This window comes from Meles meles, chromosome 13 (genome assembly GCF_922984935.1).
Source record: "Meles meles chromosome 13, mMelMel3.1 paternal haplotype, whole genome shotgun sequence".
NCBI lineage: Eukaryota > Metazoa > Chordata > Mammalia > Carnivora > Mustelidae > Meles > Meles meles.
In genome coordinates this window covers 31,231,957-31,246,735 of record NC_060078.1, presented here as the reverse complement: position 1 = coordinate 31,246,735, position 14,779 = coordinate 31,231,957, and the positions used below count along the sequence as shown (strand labels likewise).

At 54.3% G+C, this 14,779-nt stretch overlaps 1 protein-coding gene across 2 annotated transcripts in view; it reads left to right on the top strand.

Moving 5' to 3' along the window:
* The first annotated feature begins 346 nt into the window (after positions 1 to 346).
* LRRC20 (leucine rich repeat containing 20) overlaps positions 347 to 14,779 on the top strand; it is an 84,695-nt gene continuing 70,262 nt past the window's right edge. For both annotated transcript variants that reach the window (XM_046028063.1, XM_046028062.1), the window contains exons 1-2: positions 347 to 399; positions 6,366 to 6,510. In XM_046028063.1, the coding sequence (XP_045884019.1) occupies positions 6,429 to 6,510 (82 nt within the window). In that variant the 5' untranslated portion in view covers positions 347 to 399; positions 6,366 to 6,428. The remainder of the gene's footprint in view (positions 400 to 6,365; positions 6,511 to 14,779) is intronic.

Here is a 14,779-nt window from a genome sequence, read left to right as displayed (position 1 = left end):
GAATTCCATTCCCTTGAGAAGAACCTGGAGACTCAGTCCCAGGGTCTGTGTAGCACATGCGGGTCTACACGCTCGGCCTCCCAGCGCTTTCCCTCCAGAAGTCGCACACAAAGCGGATCCACCCTGCGCACGAGAGCGCGCGGGCCGCTTTTCCGCGCGCGCCGCTCCCGGGCGCGGCGTGAGGACCGGCGCGCTGATTGGCTGCTCGAGGCCAGGCCCGCGGCCGGCTCCAGTCCGGCCTCTCCTGGCGCGGCAATTGGCGGAGCGGCCGTGCGCGCACAGACTGCGGTTCCGCGCGCCCCGCCCCGCCCGCTCCAGCGCGCCACAGTTGCATGGGGCGCCGGCGGCGGCCGAGGGAGCGTGACTGCGCTGCGCAGGGCGCTAGGAGGCATTGTCGCTGTAAGTGGAGCAGAAAGCGGCCCAGAACGGGGCCCCACGCTTCGTGCCCCGCAAAGTAAATGCAGTCTGAGACTGAGCGCTGGAGGGCTGGGGGCGAGAGGGAGAGAAGTGCCCCCCGGTTCTGCAGCGTCCCCTCCCCTCCCCCAGGTCACCGGGTGGAAAGGGCAGCGGTGCATCAGCTGCGGCTTCTGCAGTGCCCAGGGGCCCGGCGCCGTGCCGGCTTCTGCTTGCAAACTGCGGCGGGACCCCGGCTGGCCCGCGGGAGTGGGTGCAGCGGTGGCAGGGAGTAGGGATCCCGGGGAAGAGGCGCAGGGCCTCCGTCCCCGCGGGAGGCGCCCCGGCCGGGAGAAATTGTGGTGTATTTCGTTCCAGAAGCAGCGCTCTCGGGATTCGTTTCCGTTCCGGGAGCTGCAGACGCCTGCCCCAGAGCATGCCTCCCGGCCTCCGCGTAACGCGGGAGTCCCCGACCCTCTGCGATCGCCAGCTTTCGCCCCTCTCCCTGCTTTATTCTCCCCAGTCTCCGCCTGCCGCGCGAGCGGAGGGCCGGCGACGAGGAGCCATTGGCTGCGGGTTCCGGGGGGTGGGGTAGAAGGGTAAGGCGCGCCCCTTGCGCACGACGCAAGGACCCCGGCCTGGCCCGACGCGCATTCGTGGGAGGCGCTGCCGGGGGATACCTAGGTTCTCCGAGCAGAGTGCGCGCGCGGCGCTGCAAACCCCAAAGCTCAACACCAGGCGCCAGCCGGTCCCGCTCACGCCCCAGCGGGCTGCTTCTCTCGGGTGGGAAAGTGGGTCAACTCCGTCCAGGTCTCCAGGGCTTTTGGGGCTACTTGGATATCATCCAGCCCTCCGTCTCTCACCTTCCCACCTGCTTCCCCACCTGGCGTGGCCGGAGGGACCCGCGGGAGCCCGCGGTGGGGGAGCTTGCACACATGGCCCAGGAGGCTCGAGTTGCCCTTCTGAGCGGCTGCCAGGCTCTAAAGTTCCCAAGTGACCACACCAGTAACTAAATATAGGAGCAGCTGGTGCGGACGGGGTGTCCGCAGCAGCTCCTCCAAACAGATCTCTGGGCTCCAGACAGGGCAGAGTCTTCACTGGGGAGAGCAGGAGCGCCAGCAGGGGGCTGCAGGCAGGGTTTAAGCAAAAAGCACCCCAACTCCAGCCTTGTATCCCGGTGAAACTAGGTTATAGATCAGAAGGGCCTGTTGCCAGCTCTCACAGAGGAAGACCACTTTTCTGTTTAATTTATTGTGTCCTGAATCACCTACATTTAATGCATTAATGTGGGAAGTGCTTAACATTTGCAAAGACCTTTCTCAAAAGTTATAGATCATTTGCTGCTCTCCAAACACTGAGAACTTTTCCAAACTCTGATCTTAGGCTGCTGCCCTCAGAAAACTTTCCCTAGCTCCCTGCAGAGAAACCCGACAGAGTTCTTGGAGGGCCTACAGCCTCCTCCTTCTCCCCCAGTAGTCTGGGGGTGGATTGGCTAGCTGTCTCCCACTTTCTCTCATTTCTTTGGGTCCCTCTGCTCAGTCTGTGTCTCTCTTGCCTTCGTGAGGAGGGCACACGTGCCCCTTGGGCCTGGTGTCACAGCCCTACTAGCATCTAGCTCATTCTTTCTCTTGTCACCCAGTATCTCCTAGTTTCGGGAAGCTCATTCTGGCCCGTGCCCCATCTCTATAAATTTATTCCCTTGTGTGGCCCTTTGAGAAGGTGCCCAGGAGATGTTTGTTGGATTTAAACATTTCCTGAGGCTATGATGCCCACTCCGAGGAAAGGGGAGTTGGGGATGTAGGGAGAGGGATGTATGGCTGGGGACAGCAGCCCTGTGAGTATGGCTTTGGAGCCTGTGCTGAAGGGTCTCCAGGACTTGGAGCACTTGGCCTTGAAATTAGCTAAGGCTTCCCTGGAGTCCCTTGGGGACACTCTCTGACTTGCTTCTACTATTACTCTGCCTGTGGGTTTGGCCAGATGCCTCAAAGAGCCCAAAGGTTGAGCCTGTAGGGTTCTCCTGGGGTCCTGTAGTTGGGTTCCAGTTCCAGGAAGGCTCCCTCGCGTACTGATCGCTCCCGCTGGTGGGCATGAATTTCTCTTGGGGGATTGCAAGAAATGGGTGGCCAGAGTGGTGCTGACATGCTGATTTTGGTTGACTCATGTTTATTTATTTACTTTTAAAGATTTTATTCATTTATTTGACAGTCAGAGATCACAGGTATGCAGAGAGGCAGGCGGGGGAAGGGGGCAAGCAGGCTCCCCGCTGAGCAGAGAGCCTGATGCAGGGCTTGATCCCAGGACCCTGAGATCATGACCTGAGCTGAAGGCGGAGGTTTAACCCACTGAGCCACCCAGGTGCCCCTCGTGTTGTTTTTTATAGAGACAAGGGTCCCCCACCCTAGGGGCTGCCCTGCCTATGGGCTTTTGCATTCTGTCCACAGTAGGTCCATAGCTCTCTCTGCCACTCAAATGTGACCCAGACAGTTTTCTATTTTTCTCAAAAACACTGTTAAACAAAAGAATAGCTTTATTTTTATTTCTACCCCCCCAAACCTCCTCTTTCTTGGGGTTTCTGTTACATGCTAAATAAATCTTGCTTTTTTTTCTTTTTTGTCAAAGAGGCCCAGTGTTGGATTAGATCTGAAAGGAGCCGTTGTGAAGTTGGACAACCTCTTAGGTGCCCTTTTGGGGACCCACTCCAGACTCCTGTCATCCGGTTTATTCTTCCCTCGATCCGGGGCCCCCTCACCCCACCTTGGGTCTTATACCACACGTGACCCTGCCATTCTCCTCTCTCACAACCCTGGCTGTGCCAAAGTGACAAGCTTTGTCATCTGACCTGAGAGAGGGACAGTCAGCTGGACTGTAAGAAGGAATGCTCCCTGGAGAGGGGAGGGGTCGTGTGAGGTGAAGGGAAGGTGGTTTCCTGGTCAGTTACTGGGGTTGGCAGTTTGGGGCAGATGGCACCTGTCAGGGGTCTAGGGCACATCTGTGTGGTACCCAGAGCATCCTCTGGAAAGTAAGGGGCCCTTCCTACTAATGACTGGCTCTGACAGCCAGACCTTGTAGCTTGCTCCTGTTCCCGCTTTGATGTCCATTCTCTGATCTACACCGTAGAGTGTCTTCGCTTGCCACCGGGGGTGATATTTTTAATTTGATTACTTGTCATCAGTGGGCTCTATGGCCTGAGGCATCCCCTGCCCTGCTCCCTTCCTCCCCCAGCGCCTCCCCCCGCCCTCACCTGGTGGCAGGTAGAATTGTAAGCATAGTACCTGGCTGAAAGTAATCAGCCCAGACAGCCCCCCTCAGGGTTAGCACAGACCCTGGGCAGCTTGGAGATCAACCTTTCTTTTCCCTTGTGCTGGGAGGCCAGGAGTGCCTTAGTGATGTTTCCTAGAAAACTGTCCATCAGAACCATAAGTCCGAGCTTTTTCCTGTGTTTCTGTCCTCTTCATTCTTTCGCCCTATACCTAGTAGCTGCTCTATATGTGTTTGTGATTATGGATGATTAAGTATTAGAGAAAGGGCAAGGCAGGAGCATGGTACAGTAGGAAGAATCCAAGGCTGGGAGTTAGGAGACTGAGCTTTTTTGTCTCCCATCTAGCTCATTTACCTCCCCTCTTGAGCCCTCAGTGTTCCCATTCATAGAAGTTAAAGTAAGTTACCAAGATCCCAGCAACATTGCTGTGACTCAGGCTTAGGGGATGGTCCTAAGGGCAGGATGGTGGAGGTGTTGGGATTAGTTTGCCATAGTCTTCACTATTCCCTATTATCCTGCCCTGGCCCACCTTATATAAGTTGTCTACCTAGCACCATTGGACATTTGACTCTATGACCCTTCTCATTTAGACGGTGTCTTGGATTTATTGTAAGAGTCCATTGACTTGTATTTAGATATGAAACCCAAATGTTGGCTGTTGATCATCATCATCACCATTGGGGTATCCTACCTAGACATCTTTATTCAGTTTGTGGTGTAAATTGGGGGGGGGGGGAAGCACAGTAGAGAGCTGCTCCCTGTGCCCAGCTGCCCACAGGCTGATTAGGAAGACAAATATGTATATTTTAAAAAGCTCCTAAGTAACCCAGATGGCTTGTGCTAAGTCATTAAGTGGTGCTGAAACTCAGAGGGAGGAGAAAACACTGAGGGCTGAGGCAATCAGGGAAGGCTTCCTGGAGGTGGAGAAGGAAATTCTAGTCATTCCTTAAAGATGAGTTCCACTGAGTTATTTGTTCAAGTCACATGGATATGAAATTGGGATTAGAGGCCAGTGTCCTATCTGCACGTGTACTGTTTTATCCTCTTGACTAGAATTTGTTGAGACCTGCACGTCCTGGGCCCTGGCCTGGAAAGATGTAAATATTTTCGTTCAATTCTCGTATGAATCCAGTGAGGTATTACTAGATCTCCTACTCAGATAAAGAAACTACAGCTCAGAGTAGTTAAAAATCTTTCCCAAGGCCCCTGAAGTAATAAATGGCAGAGCTGGCATGAGGCCACTGCTCTAATTCTACTGCACTGTGGGTCTCAGACCTTCCGCGTCAGCCTCTGTGGTGAGATGCAGCCACGTACCAGAGTCACTCGGCAGATGGCTGGGCCTGGCCAGCCCGGCTCAGCCTTGCCTGTCTGCCTGTGTAGCTGAGCACATTTGGACTTTGACGTGGTATCTGGTAACAACGCGAGCACTCCCCTTACCCCCTTCTCTCTGTCCTCCCCTTCTTCGGCCTCTGACACTCAGAGCTGTCTTTGAAGCTGAGACTGGGATCCAGAGGCAAAAAAGGGCACTGGCCTTGGCCCCAAGTTCGTTCTGTCCCTGCGGTGCTGCTGCCCGTGTTGTGGGTGATTTTTTTTTTTTAAAGATTCTATTTATTTATTTGACAGACAGAGATCACAAGTAGGCAGAGAGGCAGGCAGAGAGAGAGGGAGAAGCAGGCTCCCCGCTGAGCAGAGAGCCCGATGCGGGGCTTGATCCCAGGACCCTGGGATCATGACCTGACCCGAAGGCAGAGGCTTTAACCCACTGAGCCACCCAGGCGCCCCTGTGGGTGATTTTTATAAAGAGGTGAGCACTGAATGTGGAGCTGAGCTGTTAACATTGTTGCTGTTGGCTCACTTTGGCCTTGCTCCGGCTCTGTGCCTTAGTTTCCCTCTCTGTAATAAACAGGGAGTTGGAGACCTTTCTAGAGTCCCTTGTGTCTTTAACCCCAAATAGCTTTGTGTCCCTCACCCTTCTTGAAGCCTTTTCCCCCTCAGTGATCCAATTTCTCTTCTCCCCTTTCCTCGCCCCGCCCCCTTCTCCCTCGGGTCTGGCAGATAAACTCTGCGCCAGGCTGATCATAGGTCTGTGGGCTAAAACAACCAGAATCAATCCTAGCCTTCCCTCCTTGTTGACAGGTGGGAAAGGAATGCTTAATGACCCCTCCCCTCTCTGACTGTGACCTCTGACCTGGCAGGCCAGCTACATTTGTCTCTGTACCCCCACTTCCCAGCACGCAGGAGGTACCCAGCAGAGGCGGGTGTGGTGAGCCGGCAGCTGGGGAGCTTGTCCCTGTGGTTGTGGACAGGGCACCAGCCCAGACGCTGTTGGATGGAGGGACAAGTGTCTCTCCCCAACAGTTGGCTGCCCCCCATCCCCTGCCAGCTTCTCCTCCATTGTTCCACCTGCTCAGTGAGTCACAGGCAACACACACCTTAGTCCTCACACCTGCCTGGCCACTGTCTCAGGCCCTTGCCCTGAGTCTGGAGAGGTCACACATGTGGACCCATCCAGGAAACTGGTTGGGCTGGGCTGCCCCCACCCCTGAAGGGCAGATCAGCTGCACGTGCCATGGTCTCTGGGCCTCCCAGGTGGAAGTGAGTGGCTTGGCACCCTCCCTGCAGTCATCCAGCAGCCTGGTCCCCCGGGAGGATGGCTTCGGGGGCGTGTCCCCAGCTGGGTGGTGGGCGCTTCATGGTCCTGTGTCTTCCCCAGGCACGGGCCCCCTTGTGAGCAGCAGACCGGCCTGGTGGCTGGCGGCAGGACCCCCTTGCCTGCATGCTGAAGAAGATGGGTGAGGCCGTGGCCAGAGTTGCAAGGAAGGTCAACGAGACTGTGGAGAGCGGCTCTGATACCCTGGGTGAGTGAAGCCAAGGCCTTTCCAAATGCAGGGCGCCCCGTAGGCAGCGTGTGAAATCAGTTTAGATGGGGAATTGAAACAGAGGAACAAAGAGACGGTATCAACACCTTGTCCCGAGGAGACGCGTCCCATGGAGTTTTACTGCACTCGTGCTTGGTGTGGGAGCAACCGGGAGCCTGTGTACACGGCTGCCAACTCTGAGTGGATGTGTGCCCTTGGCCCAGGTGACCATAGCTGCCGCTGCCGAGGAGCCTCAGGTCCCATGCCCCATGCAGGGGCCTGGTGAGTGTCGCCATATTGAATCCTCACTGCGACCGTGTGATGGCGGATACCCGCCAAGCATGACTAGCCTTGGTCTTCAGATGAGGAGGCGACAGAGGGTCAAAGACAAAGGGGGCTTTCCCAGGCCACCTAGCCTGGAGGCCGCTTTTCACACCACTGTTTTACTTGAATCGTGTCTTATATTTTTTGCTTTGACTTGGTCATAGCATTTTAGCTCATGCAGTTATGCCAAGGCTTCAAGCATCTAACTGAATTCAGCAGATATTTATTGACTGTTTGCATGTGCAAGGATGACATGTGTCTGTGTATGTGTGTGTGTAGCTCATGTGCTGGAATGTGTGTACCCCTTAGAGCCATTGGCATACTGTGGGAACCCAGATGAAGGGGAGCACATTCCTGCCTTGGGGATGATGGTGCACATAGGGTGGGATTTGAGTGGGGCCTTTGGCATGTGGAGAGGAGTTCCACAGGCAGGTAGGAATGTGTGTGCCCATGTGGGTTTGTGTCTGTCTCTTCAAGGCATTTCCGTGGAGGTTGTTGCCTGACCAAAGATCTAGACACTGGGACGGTAGAGCATTTCCGTAAACAGCCCTTGGTCAAGTGTGTCTGAGGTTCCTGGGCAAGGTGTGGTGGTCTAGAAAGTGGAGGGTCACTCAGCCTTCAAGAGGAGCTTGGGGGCGCCTAGGTGGCTCAGTCAGTTAAGCGTCTGCCTTCTGCTTAGGTTATGACCCCAGGGTCCTGGGATTGAGGCCCATGTCGGGCTCCCTGCTCAGTGGGGAGCCTGCTTCTCCCTCTGCTCCCTGCTCGTGCTCTCTCTTGCTATCTGTCACTATGTCTTTCTCTCTCTCTCTCAAACAAATAAAATCTTAAAAAAAAAAAAAGAAGAGAGAGATGAGCTTGGTCACTGCCTCTTTCAGGAAGCCTGCAGCCCTACACCACCCACCCCTTGCCCTTTCTTCCTCTGTAACATTCATTCAGTGTCCCTAGAGGGCAGAGACTTTTGCCTCCATCCTCCAAGAGCCAGAGCTGCGTCAGGTGCTTGGTAAGCACATAGCGTTTGCTGAACTGAGCTAAAGCAGAAGCATCTGCCATGGCAGACAAACCTGAGGCTTGTGGTTGGTTTTGGAGGGAACTTTCTAGTGAGCTGACGGGCATGGGCCTGCAGGAAAGGAATTCTGGAATCCCAGGCCAGTTCCTGACATGGGCGTACTTAGCCCAGTGTTCAAGGCTCTCTACCCCTCACACGGCCTGGATTCGAATCCCCACTCCGCCACCCACTCGCCCACTACCTTAGCAAACCTGCTAGCCTCTAACGCACCTGGTTTCTTCATGTCTGTAAAGAGGATGGTGACCATGCCTGCCTCGTCAAGGTAGGACCCAGTGGCCTGGTCAGAAAGGAGTTGAATGTTTTATTTAGCCTTGGCTGTCTCGACTGGAGCTCAGAACTTTCACAGGGAGGTGCCTGGGTCTTGAAAGTTAGGGCAGACCGGTGAAGGCCCATTTGTCTCTCAGTGCCCAGCGAAGACGCAGAATGCCAAGACCAGGCCCCGGGGGTGCTTACACTTCAGCGGGTAGAGCTCTCTGGGGTCGTGCAGTCTGAGGGGGCAGGAGTCGAAGCTGTCTGCATGTATTGAGCACCTGCTGTGTGCGAGGTGCTGGGAGGCTCCCTCGGGCTGTGTGCAGTAGAGTTCTGGATGTGAGACCAGCCCACCACTGTGGGACAGAGAGCGGTGAGGAACACGAGGTTTCCATGCTGAGCCAGGTCAGACACACCGCAGGTGGTCAGAGTTCCGAGGTGGGAGATGTTGAAGGCGTCCAGGAGGACTTTCTGGAGGAGGTGGGCATTAAATGGGTCCTGAAAGAGGGGCCAGCTAACCCAGTATGGTTCCCATGTAAAACAGCAAGCAATCTGATACAGCCTGAAACAACCAGCCCCAGAAAATGGCTTAAAAAGATTTTGTTAGAGCTGTACAATGCCATTTGTGGAGCTATTAAATGTGGTGCATAAAATCTCATACATGCTTGAACGAAGACTGGCATATTCCTTAGAACGTGGATTGGAAAAAGGTAAGGATCCCCATCTGTAGAGATAGTGAGATGCTGTTATGTTAAACACGTGTATATACAGGAGAAGAAATGGAAAGGAAATCAAACAGGACACAAATGGATGTGAGAAAATACCCTTGTGTGCTTCCTCAACGTTCTATGATAAACATATTACTCTTTTAAGGAGGGAAGTAGAGATTTTAGGGAAAGGGCTGCCTGTCACTGTAGGAGGTAGAAGGAACACCTCCCATCGGCAGACGAGAGTTACGGGGATCGCTCCTTCTCTCAGCCCTTGGGTGTGGATGGGGCTTCTCCGGCTTCTCCCCCTCTGCTGGCTTCCCCAGCCTGCCTCCCGTGCGCAGGCCTGGGGTGCCACCCTGGGATGGCTGGCTCAGAAGCCGCAGGTGTCTGCAGGGCAGAAGATCCTTGCGGAGCCAGGGAGATGAAGACTGGGCTGAGAGGGCTCAGTTACAGGCTCTCACCTTACTCAGGTAAGCATCATGGGCATCCCCTAGGTGCTCGTGGGTGCCCTCTGGAGCCAGGCTTGCTCCTCCTGCAACCTGAGCCATGGCTCCTGGCCCTGGTCTCCCCACCCCAGGCCTCTTCGTCCCCCTGACCCCTCTGGTCTGCTCAGCTTGAGCCGAAGCCACTTTTCTCCAGCCCCTTACCCCGACCTCAGCACTTTCGAATGAGTTTGTACAGAGGTGGGAGCTCTGCACTGTCCTCAGGCTTTCCTCACCACCCTCTCCTTGTGTCTCCAAGTTAGTTCTTTGTCTTTGTCAAGGCCCCACGCCCAGTTGGGCTTCCTGGGTCCTCAGACCCCTAGGGGCATCTCTCTGACCTCACTGTTCACTCTGGCCAGTGGCTGGATCGGCAGACCAGGCCACCCTGCACCCCACTCCTCTCCAGAGGAGAGGCTCCCGGACCTTTGGGGATGACTTGTAAGAATGGATCATTCTTGCCAAGGAGCGGGACTTGGAAAGGTCTGGGAGAGTGTGGCTGGCTGGGACAGAGACGCTGGCAAAGCTGGCGGGAAGGAGCGCCCGGAATGAGCTGCAAAGGAGGGAGTGGGCATTTCGCAGGGCCTGCTGTGTGCTGGACACAGAAGTCTGAGCCCTCTTTTCATCCTTTCTCTCGTCTTTTGTACTTCCTGCTGGAGGATTCCTGTCTGTGTTCATTTCAAGAAAATTCCGAGTCATTAGCTCTGGGCATATTGCTTCCCTCCCCCCACGATCCCTTGGGTCTCTTTTGCCTGGAATTCCTCTTGGGGCCTCCATTCTAGGTGTCCGTGGCTCTGGGGTATTTCCTTTCTCTTCGTCTTTCTGCCGCATTCCGAGATCTGTCTGCCATTTCATGGTTTGCTTCTCCATTTATGTTCAGTCTGCTCTTGAATCAGGCTACGTATTTCATTTTTAAAAGTTCGGGGTGGGGGAGCGTGGGTGGCTCCATCGGTTAAGTGAACGACTCTTCATCTCAGCTGAGGTGTTGATGTCAGGGTCATGAGTTCAAGCCCTGCGTTGGGCTCTGTGCTGGGTGTGGAGCCTACTTAAAAAAAAAAAAAAAAAGTTCTGTTTAGTTCTTTTAAAAATCTGATTTTTATATACTCTCTTTTCTCTCCAGATCTGGTGTTTTACTTTTACTAAAAAAAAAATCCTATTTAAGGGGATAATATCTCATTCCTTTCTGATGTGTTAAAATCTATTTTTTATTTCTTTAATCATTTGACTGTTCTTTTATTTTTTATCTTTTGTACTCCCTCTGTCACAGGCAGTTCTCAGCAGCCCACGTCTGCTCTTCCTGCTGACTGTAGCTCACAGTGGGTCGTTCCAGGTGGATTTGGTGTAGTATTAGACCCTCTACCCTTGTCTGATGGAGCCTTGTCTGGGCTGAGGGGCTGTCCTGCAGAAGGGTTGCGGTCTCTTCCCTCAGACACCTGCCCGAGACTAGGTTAGGAGCACCTCTTTGTTAGAAACAATCTTTCTCAGCCCGAAGGGTTTCTGGGCCATAAGGGAAAGGAACAGTCAAACCCCACATGCACTGTGAGGGCAGGCCTGTGAATTTTTCTTTCTTAAAAATTTTTTTTTTAAAGATTTTATTTATTTATTGGACAGAGAGAGATCACAAGTAGGCAGAGAGGCAGGCAGAGAGAGTGAGAGGGAAGCAGGCTTCCTGCCGAGCAGAGAGCCCGATGCGGGACTCGATCCCAGGACCCTGAGATCATGACCTGAGCCAAAGGCAGCGGCTTAAACCACTGAGCCACCCAGGCACCCCAATTTTTCTTTCTTAATTCAGTGCCCAGGCAAAGACAACGCAGTGTTCTTATTATGAAAAAGTGCATTTTATCCCTAGTCCACTCTTTCTCTGATGGTGGTCCTTCAGTACTCCAGCTTTCCACGGGCGCTCGACTGCAACGTCCCTCAGGCAGGCCCCGTGCAGCCTTCCTGCCCCCTTCTAGGCCTTTCAGCCCAAGCCCCTGGCAACCCAGCCTCACAGCCACCAGCAAAACATCGGTAGCTGCCTGTCGCCGTCTCATGGACGGTCCTCTCTCTCCAACACCTGCGGCTGGCTCTGATTAAACGTCGGGCAGTGTTGTCTGCACTTGGCCGGTGTTGAACCCTGTTGAACCCCTGCAGTGACTTTGTGACGGGGGTGGTCTTAATATCCCCATTTTACAGATGAAGAAACCAAGACAGAGCTTTTTAAATCGCGGGTGGGTTTCTTAAGTGGTTGGTGGCACAAGGGTGTGTAGCTTGTCTCCTTGGCCATGTGGTTTCTGATGTACGCCTTTCCCAGTCTCTAGAAGCTGGAGCTAAGGCTAAGGATGTAGGTGTTGAGAGGTGGAGCAAGTTCTGTCCCAGCCCTGGGTGGCCTTTCCCGCTGAGGGCCACCAGAGGAGATGAGAACGGGGGGCCCTGCTCCCCCACATGCTGGCCTCTCTACTCATACCGGTTGGAACCACAGTCGGGTCTACTCAGTTCCTTGAAAAGGAAGGAAGTTATCGGAAGCTTAGTGGCTGCTGGATCATTTACAATGTCTCAGGTCATGATGGGGACAGCCGCCATGGGCTGCTTCTGTTTACAGACAGATCCGTGAACCCTACTCGAGAGCTTTGAAGGTGATGTCTCGGGGGAGCATGGTGGTCTGCATTTGAACATGAACCTTGTATGATTCTTCCCTGCCTTGAATAAACCACTGGCTTATGATTTCCAATCTGGAACTTCCTTTTGGTGGTGGGCTCTGCGGGTCTGGGCAGGGAGGGGTGTTGTCTGGGCAGGCCTGGGTGGGTGTGTGCATGTGTGAGAGGGAGAGAATGAATGTGAACGGGGTGTGATCCATTCTCGGGGAACTGAGCAGCTAGGCCAGCAACTGTGAGATAGTCATGTGGGCAGACCAAAGCTAGAGAGGGTAGGGACGCTTCCCCCACCTCGAAACTTTCCCCAGATCCCTGGCTCATCCCCACTTTGCTGCTCCTGCTCTCACCAGCAGATGGTGCTCTGTCACCGGCCAAGCAGGTGACCAGTGGCTGAGACTGGGACTTGACCAGACTGTTGCTGGGCAGGCGTGAGTGACCCAGTCCTGACTTCCCGAGGAGGGCTTCCACTCCCAGCCCAGCTCACATCCTGTATTTACATTCCTAGCTGATTCCCATGGGGGATCTGATTTTGTAACCCCTTTCTTGAGAAAGGGTATTCAGGAAGCTGGGTATTTAGGAAGCACTTAATAAATACACTCACTAAATGAGAATAATATTTTCCCTTGCATCAGACACTGCCCCTTTTCAAGAAACACCACATTGAGCACCTTCTGTGTGTACCCCAGTTAGAGGAACCACATGGCCACAAGTGCCCAGTCTGGAGGGGGAGGCAGACACACACACACACACACACACACACACACACACACACTCATGCTCTCTCAGGCACGCTGTCAGAGAGGGGAGCCACCAGGGACTGTGGGGGGGGAGCGGTTTTTCTTGACCCTAGGCAGGGGTCTGCACACCATGGCTGGGCCCTGAGCCCAGGAGGCTGGTGCTGGCGGGGATGACAGGTGTGCCTGTTGCTCGGATGTGTCCTGGCCTGGGGCATCCTGAGGGTCATCTAGACACAGGTCAGCTCTGAATGTGCAGAAGAGGGAGCGGGCTCTCAGAGGGCAGCCCTCTGCTGGTCCCAGGCTACCTGTCTGTTCACCACAGGGGCTGGAAGCTTCTGATCTGTGTCCTCAGCTTCCTGCCTCTCAGCTGGGAAGGCATACTGCTCTCACTATAATCATTGATCACAAACAAATCTGTAGGTATTCCATGTGCCTGGTGTACAGAGCATGAGATCCAAAGGATAAACAGTGGGAAGCCAGGCTTCTTCCCACCCTGTCCTCCGTGCCCTGGCCCCTTCCTCCTTGGTATCATGTCTCGTGGAAACAGAGGACTAGTTATAAGGCCCTGTTGGAGTTAGACTGGCAAGCTCTGGAACTACTAGGGGTGAGGATGGTTAGCTGGGTCCTGAGGCTTTTTCTGGACTGTTTTCCAGCAGTGTCCGGGAGGGGACCCCAAAACCTGACAGGTGTGGCCCACGTCTCTCTGCCGGGCTTCCCTGAATCCCCTGCTGGAGCTTTGGGAACTCCAATAGCCATGAGTCCCCACCTGCCCCCCACCTCCATCCCCTCTGTGGACTTTAGACTTCTGGGGGGCTGGGGGCTAAGAGTGGGGGTCAGTGGTGGGTAACCTCCGGCATGGCCAGCCTGTGTCTTGCATTCTAGGTCACTGCAGTGCTCCCCACACAGGGGGCTCCACAGGCATCTTCTGGGTGCATGGACAGGTGCCCTCAGCCCCTCCAGTGTGTGCCGACCACTCAGGGCTCCCCACTTAACCTGCTCCCCTCACCCCTCCGTCTGTGGAAAGGAAACTGTCCAACCATGAGAACTGGTCCAACCCTGAGTGGGCTCCAGGGCGGCCCTGTGGGAGGTGGAGAGCCCTGTATCACAAGGAGGCCGTTAGCCAGGTGTGAAACACCTGCAGAGAGGAAAATGAACTGAGTGGATGAGTCCCGCCTCTACTGTCTGTAGTCGGATACACGCCGGCTCTGGCTAAGCGTCCGTGCTGAGGGTGGCACGGCTGAGCCCCCGAGGATGGAGCAGATGTGGCGGTCTGGGGGTGGGTAAGGCATGTAGGGAAGGCCATTCTAGGGGAGGGCATCTTTATGGGAAAAAGATGTGGCCGTAGGCAGGCGCTAGCAAGGGGGTCAGCAAGGCTGTGACCTGGGAGAGTAAGGGGAGCCCTCGAGCGTCACCTTGAGTAGTTTCTGCAGCGAGATCCTATTGTCGATGCAAATGAACGGGCCTTTTAGAATCTCTAAAAGCAAGAAAGAGAGTTTTACTAGAGTCCAACTTAGCACAGCTGTCCAGGAAGCATGCTCTTTGCAGGGAAGAAGGTTCTCAGCAGTTTTTACAGGGCTGTATGTTAGAGGGTCCGTGCTTTTTACATCTGGGAGAAGCTCAAAAGATTGTAGATGAGCATAGAAGCAGGAATCATGAGTGCTATGATAAAGGACTGCAGGGAGTAGGAGCATTGATGGATATTTCACTCATTCACAAAGGAGATGTACAGTGCACGCGTGGCGGGCTGCACATCAGACTTTTGGTTTGAGTCACGCTGACTGAGAAAGGAATCTAAAACGGCTTTCTTTGTATAGCAGGCCTTTAGAGAGTTTTCCTGTCATCATTTCCCCCTTTTGACCAATAATCTTTTGACAGAAAGCATTGTGAGTCATTGTCCTGCCCCTCAGTGCCAGGGTGATTGCTTATCTGCCCTGGGCCCGTCATGTCCCTCAATGCTAGACCAATTTAGGTCACATAGGAGTCTATGCAGTGGGGGGGGGGGGGGGTCAGTAGTGGGGCCTCTAATAGGGAATACTACAACTGATATATATTTTTTCAGTGAGACCAAATT